An 11,245-nucleotide genomic window follows, 5' to 3' on the forward strand; every position below is an offset into this window, starting at 1 on the left:
AATCACAGCGTGTATTCCCATTGAGTCTTAGTCTTGGAAGGGAGTTTGCACTAAGGGGACCCGACCACTTGCCTTAATGTTTTATATTTTTCCTGTAGGTCTTTCTTTTAAGAAGTATCTTCTGTTCTTCTAGCCACTCCAGGTTGGTCTGCTTATCCTTTCACGTGGGAATTTCCCATTTCTGGAGATCTGGATGTGGTTCAAGCTTCCACCTGTAGTCTTATGTATTGCAGAGGCTCCGCAGGAAGCCTCCTTCACTGGACACGTTGTAGCCCCATTTTAGGTACTCCAATCAGTTATAGACTATGCCACATTTTTAAGTGTTATCAGATACCTAAAGTGAAAACTATAGTCTCTTCTTTTAGATGAAGTTGTCATAGGAAGTCTTAGTATTATAAAGAGAAGTTTCCATAAACCAAGCCTTTTCATTTATGCAATCCTAACTATATCACATCAAGAGGAATTTTTTGTGTGTGGGGGGGGAAGGGGAAGGATGAAGAGGGTGCAAAATTATTAAAAACGTCTATAAGAATAAAAAAGGAGCTCTGGTAGCGTAGTGGTTACGAATCAGGCTGCGAACCTTAAGGTCAGCAGTTCGAAACTGCCAGCCGCTCCGCGGGAGAAGGATGAGGGAGAAAGATTTACACCCTCGGAAACCCTGTACAGGATCGCTATGGGTCGGAACCGACTCGATGGCACTTATCAACAACAACAACATAAGAATAAAAATAGCTACAAAATTTCTGGATATTAAATCATTTTAAATAAGCGTATTTGTTTGGTACAGTATAGATACAGTAATAAAACAAAGGAGTGTCTAAAATAGACCTGAAACATAGAAATTTTTTTTTTAGTGTTTTATTGTGAATTATATGATAGTTTATATGGGAGAACATTAGTTTTACATTCATTCTATCATATATTGTATCATTGCCATGGTTACAATGCCCTCCATGCATCATCAGCCAACCAAAGTGTATATCCTGCAAGCCTGCCACCTACACTACCCCCCATCCCCAAGTCTTCAGCACACAGTCGCTCTCCCTCTCTGAATCTAAAGTCTCCAGCTGCTCCATCGCTCCACGTCATCGTCTCTGCCTCCATCTCAGGCATCACTGCTTCTCTGGGTAGGGTCCCACTCTCAACTCTTCTCCGTTGATGGTCCTAGGGACCTCTGCTCCTAGACTGGAAAGTTATTCACTCCCTTCCTTGCTATAAAACATCTACCTTTACATTTCCAACCCTCACAATCAGTCCTGATAACAATTATTCACTATTGAAACATGGAAATTTAATATACTCATATGATAACTATGAACCCTGGTTTGACGCTATAGGGCATTTAAAATCCACCAACCATTCTTGGAAACTCTATACAGGGTTACTGTGAATTGGAACCGTCTCCATGGCACAGAAAACAAAAAGAAAAAAAATGACATTTCACATCGGGGAAAATGGGTTTTTCAACAAATGGCCAATAAGCAAAAATAAAGTTTGATTTCTCTTTTATTTCCACACTAGAATTGATTCAAAGTCTAACAGATATCTTAGAATTGCCAAGACTGTTCAACCCTGCACTAAGTGCTTTATATTTTTTTCTTCACATAATGTTGTCAGATACAATTAGTATTATTGTATTTTAGTTAAGGAAATGAAATCTTGGAAAGACCAGAAACGTGTTTAAGGTTACATGAGTAATAAGCAGGAGTCTTTTCTCAGTCATTTTGCTACGTTGCCATCCAACAAAGAGTACCTTAAGAAATGGCAAAACTAGGACAAAAGTATTTGTAGTCCATCTAACACAGGAATTATATCTATCTATCGATCGATCGATCGATCGATATCTATCTATATCTATATATATATAGTGAGAGAACATACAAACCAGTAAATAAAGATGAATGATCCTCCTAGTTGGTGTATTTTAATAAGTGAAAGCTAAGAATAGGCAAAGTTAGTCTCACTAATACGCAAAGTATGCAAATGAATATGAACCTTTTTCACTTGTCAGGACAGCAGATGTTACAGTTTAAAAAGACTAATCTAAAAAGGGTAACCGTCAGTGTGGTGATGCATCTAAACTTGGTATATGTTAATCAATCCAGCCTTTTTTTTTGAAGGAAATTCAAGTAAACCTTTCAAAATGGGTGAAGATCTGTTGTGGCTCTGTAGCACTATACTGCTAACCACAGGGTTGGCAGTTCAAACCCACAGGTCTCTTCTTGGAAACCCTAGAAGGGAGTACAATGGTGAGCTCTACTAGTCTGGCAGGGGAGTTCAGTTCAGTCGGCACCAGCTCAATGGCATTTAACAACAACAGCATCAAATGGGCCTTCCATTCGATCTAAAAATTTACCCTTAATAAATTCTCTCAAATGCATGAAATTAAATATACAAAGATGTTACATTATGTGTAATAGAAAAAACACCTAGATGTCAAACAATAGGGAATTGGTTGAATAAATAAGACTGTATAATTAGATCTGTATGTCGTCCAATTGGAAATTAGCCAAGATATAGAATTTAGGAAATAGTATGTATGTTTAGCATAGAACAATAGTGATTGCTTGTGTTTATATGTATATATTAATATATGTAAGTAAAAAAAGTCGTGGAGAATATTCGTCTTTGCTAATAATGGTTGCAGTTTTAGGTGGAGCAGAAGACACTGACTGGAGAGATTGCTGTAGACACACTTTTGAAAAATTTTTTATATTAAATATTTTACAAAGAATATATTAGTTTTATAATTAGGAAATAAAAATAGTTTAAAAATCAAGATTCATCTAACATGCTGCTTTCAGCTTTAAGAAAAATGTCTATAAAAATCTTACGAACCTGGGAGGACTTTAAGCAGATAGAACTTAAGGAACAAAAACAATTAAAACTTTACAACTTTATATATTATCATTTTGCTCGATTTATAAAGTCTCCCATAAACACATGCACACATAAATATATATCTGTATCTTGACAAATTCATGAGCTCTTTGAGTAAGCAGACGAAATCTTTTTTTTATTATTATTACTGTCTGCAAGTCTAACCCTTTAAGTCTGTTTAATTGTTACCCTCTTTAGTCAGTTCCTAGTCTTAGTCACCTTGTAGAGGGTTTCCAAGGCTGTAAATCTTTACAGGAGCAGAAAGCCTCATCTTTTTACTGTGGTGAATGGTAGACTCAAACTACTGACCTTGAAGTTGGCAGCATAGCTCTTAGCCCACTATGCTACCTGGACTCTTTTATGGGAGCATAATCAAGTGTAATGTTAAATATCATTAATAATAATCAACCACAAAGTTAATCTGAGCATAATAGAGTCCATTCATTCTCAAATATTTACGGAACACCTGCTGTGTATAAAGCACTGCTAGAGAAAGCTAGGAAAAAGGGCATACAATGGTGAACTCTACTAGTCTGGCAGGGGAGTTCAGTCAGTAAACAGGGAATTATAAATGATGACAACTTTGATGGAAAATGTAAGCATGATTTTGAATATGAAAACAGATTATGTAATTCAAACTGGGAAAAGCTTTTATGATAATTTGGAGGCTTATGAGAGGATAGTGTATTTGAGGAACTGAGGGAGATAGATATACCTGAAGCATTAGGTACAAGTGATGAACAGCCAAATTACATTGGTCCTTTCAAACTTAAAAGTGAAAAGGTTTTATTTAGTAGAAAAGAAATACTTTATTGTTTCATCTATTTAAGAATGATTATTGTGTTTAAAGAGCACTGCTTGAATTGTTTGCAGTTTATATTTATACATATATTTTAGAGTGTTTATATAGTTTTAAATTTCTGTCTTTAAGCAACGAAGTGGTGAATCTGTTAAAGTGCATCAACTTGATGTTGCTATTCCTTTGCACCTCAAAAGCCAGCTGAGGAAAGGACCACCCCTTGGTGGTGGGGAAGGAGAGGCGGAGTCTGCAGACACAATGCCGTTTGTCATGTTAACAAGAAAAGGCAATAAACAGCAGGTAAGAAACTGCCAGGTGAATGTTCACAAGTTCTTGTAAGTAGAAACTTACATAGATTTGAAATTATGGTGTGTGTATAAGGTGGAAAAAATGTGAAAATCTTTGGTTTCAGTTAATGCATAATTTATTAATTTAGGTGGATAGATAATTGTTAGGTGACAGTGAGTTGACTTTTCATTAGTAATTGTCCACTGAAAGGATGCAGCTGTTACTGGAGCATCTTGCCAGGTCTCGCTTTCTGTGGAGCCTCGAGGTGAGTTTGAACTGGCAACCTTTTGGCTAGCAGCTGAGTGCTTAGCTGTTTGCACCACCAGGGCTCTCTCTATATATCAAATGAATTTTCTTTAATGGAAAAGACAGTTAAAATTTAAATATTGATGTATAGTTAAATGCCTTAGAATAGATTCTGATTTTGTGCAACCCTATGTTTGCAGAGTAAAATCACTCCATAGGGCTTTCAAGGCTGCTACTTAACTCAGGCTCAACAGGCTTGTCTTCCCAGACACTTCTAGGTCTTAGTTCAACACTTAACTGTGTGCAGTAGACATAGATGTGTCTCTGTGTATGTAACAGTATATAAATACATTGACTTTCTATAGGAAAGTTACATGAGTTACCTCAAGGTGGGGAATGGAGAATGACATTAAATAGGTCTCCAGAAAATGCTCAGCTGCTCAGAGTTTTCTTGAAAATCACTGTTTTTTTAATATTCAAATTCATCCTCTCCATCCTTTTTCTATCTTTCCCTCTTGTTTTCCTCATCATATAGATGTTCAAGCAAAATCATTTCCTTGACTATTAAGCTGTTATTTTAAGAATGAATTTATTCACTCACTTACAGTGGAAGGGATATTCAGCTCTTTCCCCATCAGTACAACTTCAAAGAGATGACTGATGCCTAAATGATTTTTTATCTCTGCTTCTGTGATTTCTTATTTATACAAGGGATTAAAGATGTTTAATATATAACTATTTTGCTGTGATGCAAAGAAATTTTAAGATACTAGCTATGTGTGTACCAATTGGGTCATGGAATATGTTGTTGTTATTAGGTACCATCGAGTCAGTACCGACTCATAGCGACCCTATGTACAACAGAAAGAAACACTGCCTGTTCCTGGGCCAACGTCACAATTGTTGCCACGCTTGAGTCCATTGACGCTGCCATATTGACAGTCCATCTCACTGGGGGTCTTCCTCTTTTTCTCTGACCTTCCACTTTACCAAACACGATATCCTTCTCCAGCGGCTGGTCCCTCCTGACAATATACCTGGAGTATAAAAGATGAAGTTTGGCCATCCTGGCCTCCAAGGAGCACTCTGGCTGCATTTCTTCCAACACAGATCTGTTTGTTCTTTTGTCAGCCCATGGTGCTTTCAATATTCTCCTCCAGCACCATAACTCAAAAGTATCAATTCTTCTATGGTCTTCCTTATTCACTGTCTAGCTTTCACATGCATATGAGGTTATTGAAAATACCATGGCTTGGGTCAGGCGCACCTTAGTCCTCAAGCTGACATCTTTGCTCGTCAACACTTTAAAATGGATTTGCCTAATGCAATACATCATTTGATTTCTTGACTGCTGCTTCCATGACTGTTGATACAGGAGTGGAAAAACTAGAATACTCAATCCTTTTATCACAATTCATGTTATTTAATAGTTAACTTTGACTTAAGTTCAGAACATTATCGTATCTGTGTCCTTTCCCATTCATTAGGCCTTTAGTTTCTTACCTAGTCTCTAGGGCTATTGTCCGTTCATAAAACTTCTACCCATCTCTTACCCTTAATAAAGACAGAGCTCTGGCATTCCTCCACTCCCACATCTTGTACTCGGGGGTCCCTGAATTATAAGACTGTTTTTGGTGTGACCCCCAAACTTGGTATTGGACTGAGATCTTTATCAAAGATAAAGATCTCTCTTTGGAGCATCTGGAACAGCTTGACATTGTTAACAGGATCCCCAATACCCAGTTTTCCTTGCTTTTATAGAGGCTACATAGTCCTTTGAACTATACTCTATGTGTATTTCAGATCTTTATATTCTAGGTCTCCTTCATTTTCTCTAAAAAGTTCCCAGCTTTTCCTGTAGTCCTTCACATCTTGGCACAAAAGATACTTTCAAAAGGTAATTGAGAACTAACATTTTAAGGCATGTGTACATAAAAAATTCTGACATGGCTGCTTTTTCTTTCTTTTTTATTGTGACAAACAGTATGTGGCAACTTGAGTTAAATGAACATTGGTTCATGTCCCTAGACAGCTACTATATTACCTTTGACAAAATTCTTGAGCTTTGATTTTATCGTAACTCAAGGAAGTTTAGGAGTATCTTTCTGTGAAGATCAAATTATGTAACAATAAATCAGTTTTCTTCATTTCTCCCTCCCTTTTGTGAGATCTCTATGAAAATTCATTATTATCTTTACCTAGTACAACAATTTGATGCTTATAAGCACATGTAGGCATTAAAAATAAATTAAATAAAAATTGAACTTAGCAATGGCTTTGGGCTTTGAGAAATAAATTCAGTTCAGCAGTCCTAAATTCTAAATTGCTGTAATTAATGAGACTCTTATATGCTTGTATTTTAGAAGGATTATTTCTGTTCAAAGTTGACAAATTGTATAGTATGCATCTAATGTAACTATATGAAAGATGAGGTTGTTAAAATCCTTTTTCTTGTGAATTTAGTAGTCTTAATATTTAAAGAAATACTTTTATTGAACTTTTTTGAAAATATTATTAGCAAACATTAAATGAGAATTTAAAGTACTTACTATTAAACTGTAAACTCATCCTTTATTTGGAATTTGGAAAATGTTCAATTTTAAGAGCATCATTTGAAGAAACATCACTGGTATTTTGTGGTCTGAAGCAGAAAGTGTTATTTTGTTCTGATTTTTATTTCTGTATTTGGATTTTGGGTGTTGGCCCTTCTGGTACAACGGTTTGTCTAGAAATGTGAAATGTTTTGCCTTATAGGACTCTTTAATTTTTAAGTGAAAGATCTCTTTGTGCACCAAAATTATGCTCACAAATAGCTGTCTCCTGTAGTCATTAGGAAAAGAAAAATTTGCACTTATGAAGGGAGTAGTTGAAAAGAAAAAAATATAAAGCTAATTTATTTCTTTGTAAATTTACAAAATGAAATAAACTGAAATAAAATACTTTGATTATACAATACAAACAGAAATTTTAATTAAATAGACCTGTATTCCAAGTTTTAAAATTTATTTTTAATTAACAATATATTTATTATAATTTAAAATTTTCAGACAGCCCTTTTTTAAAAATTAATATTGGTAAGGATTTGTGATTTGTTTTATGTATGTTTTACCTATATTAGCTGATATTTGTCAATCATAACTTTGGATTTTATATATAAAGAGCTTGTGAAAGATGAAATTAAAAAGATAATGGAATCCTTCCAAGAACTGTTTGAAGCTTCTTTACACACACACACACACACACACACACACACGTTTGTACATAGCATACTTTTTTTTTTTGTCTTTCAACTTCAGCTGAGGCTATGAAGTAATAATAAAGTACAACCTAAATAACCATTAAGCTGCTTTCCTGTTCCAGGAAATCTAGTTTAAGTGACTTTAACCTTTCTGTCGTCTAAATTAGTATAAAGCAGTGCCTCTAATACTTTTGTAGCACCTTTACAGTAAAAGTTATTTGGCAAGAGTGACAACATTAGCTTTGTCTGTTGTGTCCTCTGTATTTATTACTGTCCCTTTACTATTCTTTTGAAGCACATAATACTTGAAAACTTTACCTTTCATAAAACATGTCTGAGAGGAGATAAAATGTGTTTCTGTTAATCTTTTATTTATAATTGTTTCCCTTTAGAAGACCTAAATAAAGAAATTACTGATTTTAGAAATGAATAGACAGCAAATATAGTTGTTATGGTAACATTTATGAAATTTTCTTTATGATGTTTTATACTCTTTCATTAGTACAACTAATACTATCATCATTAGCTTTTCCATAATAAGAAGCAAAAGGTGGCCACACTGTTTCATTCTGAGTATTTAAATGTCATCGCAGATAAACAAAAACATCTTAGAGAACTGCACCTTCTGGTTTAATGGTGATAAAGAAATTATACACATCTCTCATTGGGCTGAATTCCTTGAGCATTTTGTAAAAAAGTAATACCTTACTCCCCTTTGCATTAGAATATGTTTATAAAAGTTTAAGATCAATCAGTAAAGCCACTTTGAGGTAAACCAACCAGCTGATAAGTAAAACAATTGTAATATTCAAGTAGTTTTTATTTAGAACACTATCTAAATATAAGTTACAAATGTACATTAATAATTTATATTTATCTAATGTTTTATAATTTGTATTTAGAAACTCAGTCTTTGATCTTTCATAAGCCTTGCTAGAAGCAGAGAATTCTCCAAGCCTAATGTTGTTGTTGTTAAGTGTTAACTGGAAATTGTAAAAAATACACATAAATGTCGATATCCTAGAGATAGTGAGCTGAAATGTACTCGTATTGGCCATTTTGAATCTTAAAATAACAGTGTTTACTAGGCCAGGAATGACAACTTGAAGAGGAATGACCCCACACTAATCAAAAAGAACGTTTCAAGTTCTTTCTTGAAATACAATGCTATCTATGATAGGATAATCTCTATATGCCTACAAGAAAGACCAGTTAGTACAACTATTATTCAAATTTATGCCATCAATCACTAAAACCAGTGATGATGAAAGTAAAGAATTCTACCTACTTCTTCAGTCCGAAACTGATCAAACATGCAATCAAGATGTATTGATAATTGGTGATTGGAATGCAACGGTTGGAAACAAAGAGGAAGGATCAGTAGTTGGAAAATATGGACTTAGCGGTGGAAACAATGCTGGAAATCACATAATAGAATTTTGCAAGACAGTCACTGAAAGTAATCTTTTTAAGACAATGATAAAGACAGCTATACACATGGACCTCACCAGATGAAATACAAGAAATCATACTGACTACATCTGTGGAAAGAGATGATGGAAGAGCTCCATATTATCAGCCAAAACAGGCCAGTGGCAGAATGTGGAACAGACCATCAATTGCTCTTATGCAAGTTCAGGCTGAAGCTGAAGAAAAAGCAAGTTCACGCGAGTGAAAATATGACCTTGGATATATCCCACCTGAATTTAGAGATCATCTCAACAACAGATTTTCTGCATTAGACACTAAACACCAAAGAGGAGTTATGGGAAGAAATCAATAGCAGCATACAGGAAGAAAACAAAAGGTCATTAAGAAGACAAGAAAGAAGAACAGACAAAAATGGATGTCAGAAGAGACTCTGAAACATGCTCTCCAGCATAGAGATGCTAAAGCAAATGGAAGAAATGAGGCAGTAAAAGGGCTAAATAGAAAAGTTGTCAGAAGAGACTCTGAAACATGCTCTCCAGCATAGAGATGCTAAAGCAAATGGAAGAAATGAGGCAGTAAAAGGGCTAAATAGAAAAGTTGAAACAAAATATGCAAAGACCTGTAACCAGAAAACCAAAAGGAAAGAACCCACTCAGCTTTTCTCAAGCTGAGGGAACTGAAGCCTCAACTTAAAATACTGAAGGATTCTATGGACAAAATATTGAATGATACAGAAAGCATCAAAATAAGATGGAAGAAATACACATAGTCACTGTACCAAAAAGAAATGGTTGAACTGTATTAACCCCCAGGACCACACCAGGACTCCTTGGTATACACTACAGTGCTATACTACTTCTAATTCAAGTTCAAATTTGTTTCCCTAACAGACACAGTAAAGTCGTTCAAAGCATAAGCTTTGGAGTTCAAGACTAATTTAGTGTTCTGGGACAGCAACTTAACCCTTGTGATTTTCATTTACTTTATCTGTAAAAGGTAATATAGAATTGTCATACAGATTAAAGGGGATTATAAATGTTAAGTACTTGGTGCAAGACGTGGCTTACCTCAACAAATATTTTTTATTATTAACCATTTGCTCAATGCGATCCATGTGAATGTTTATTTTAGTCACCAGAACAATTCCTAACTGGTGTGGCTGCAGTTTATCAAAGGAGCTGAAATGACCTCAGTACCCCCATCATAGACTGTGTGGTGGTTGTTGTTAGGTACCGTCAAGTCATTTCCAAGGAACTTCTAACCTGTGGTTGGCAGTCCAGTGTTTAGCCTACAGCGGCATACCAGGACTCCTTCTGACTCGTAGCAACCCTAGATGGGACAGTAAATTTTTATGGGAGCAGACAGTCTCATTTTTCTCCCTTAGAGCAGAACCATGGTGGGTTTGAACTGCAACTTTGTGGTTGGTAGTCCAGTGCTTTTCCTACAGTGCCACACCAGGACACAGCCTGTGTGAGTCAGGTGGAGAAAAGGTCTTGTAGATAGCATTTAATGAGCTTGCGGGAAGATGTTGGAGGAGAGTAGGTTAACAGTATGTAAGGAAAAGAATGAGACTTTGGAATCACTCAGAACTGGCTTTTTTTTACTCTTGCTTCCATCTGTATTTAACCTCCCCAACGTCCATTTTCTCATTTGTAAATTGGGTAAAATAAATAAACTTAACACAAAAAGCTGGGGAAAAAGAAAGAAGAAGAAATGGTTGATGATCAACCATTTGAAGAGGTAGCATATGATCAAGAGCCAGTGATAGTAAAGGAAAACGTCAAAGGTGCACTGAAGGCATTAGCAAAGAACAAGCCTTTGGGAATTGATGGAATACAAATTGAAATCTTGCAACAAACTGATGCAGCACTGGAGGCACTCACTCATCTATGCCAAGAAATTTGTAAGACAGCTACCTGGCCAACTGATTGGAAGAGACCCATGTTTGTGCCCAGTCCAGAGAGAGATAACCCAGTGGGTTGCAGACATCATTAATGTCGCATGCAAGTAAAATTTTGCTAAAACTAATTCAAAAATAGCAGCAGTTGTAGCTGCAGCTATACATTGACAGGGAACTGCCAGGTGTTCCAACTAGATTCAGAAAAGGACGTGGAATGAAGAATATAATTGCTGACATCTGATGGATCTTGACCGAAAGCAGAGAATACCAGAATGATGTTTACCTGTGTTTTATTGACTCTGAAAAGGCTTTTGATTGTGTGGATCATGACAAGGTATGGACAGCATTGTGGAGAATAAGTGTTCTGAAACAATTGTGCTCAGGAGGAATCTGTACATAGATCAAGAGGCACTTGTTTGAAGGGAATACCGAATGGTTTAAAATTAGGAAAGATATGTGCCAG

At 35.7% G+C, this 11,245-nt stretch overlaps 1 protein-coding gene across 1 annotated transcript in view; it reads left to right on the forward strand.

The window, feature by feature from the left end:
• Positions 1 to 11,245, forward strand: part of UPF2 (UPF2 regulator of nonsense transcripts homolog (yeast)) — a 144,137-nt gene that overhangs the window by 109,460 nt on the left and 23,432 nt on the right. The window contains exon 19 of the mRNA XM_006873166.1: positions 3,812 to 3,979. Within this exon, the coding sequence (XP_006873228.1) occupies positions 3,812 to 3,979 (168 nt within the window). The remainder of the gene's footprint in view (positions 1 to 3,811; positions 3,980 to 11,245) is intronic.

This window comes from Chrysochloris asiatica, unplaced genomic scaffold, assembly GCF_000296735.1.
Source record: "Chrysochloris asiatica unplaced genomic scaffold, ChrAsi1.0 scaffold00226, whole genome shotgun sequence".
NCBI lineage: Eukaryota > Metazoa > Chordata > Mammalia > Afrosoricida > Chrysochloridae > Chrysochloris > Chrysochloris asiatica.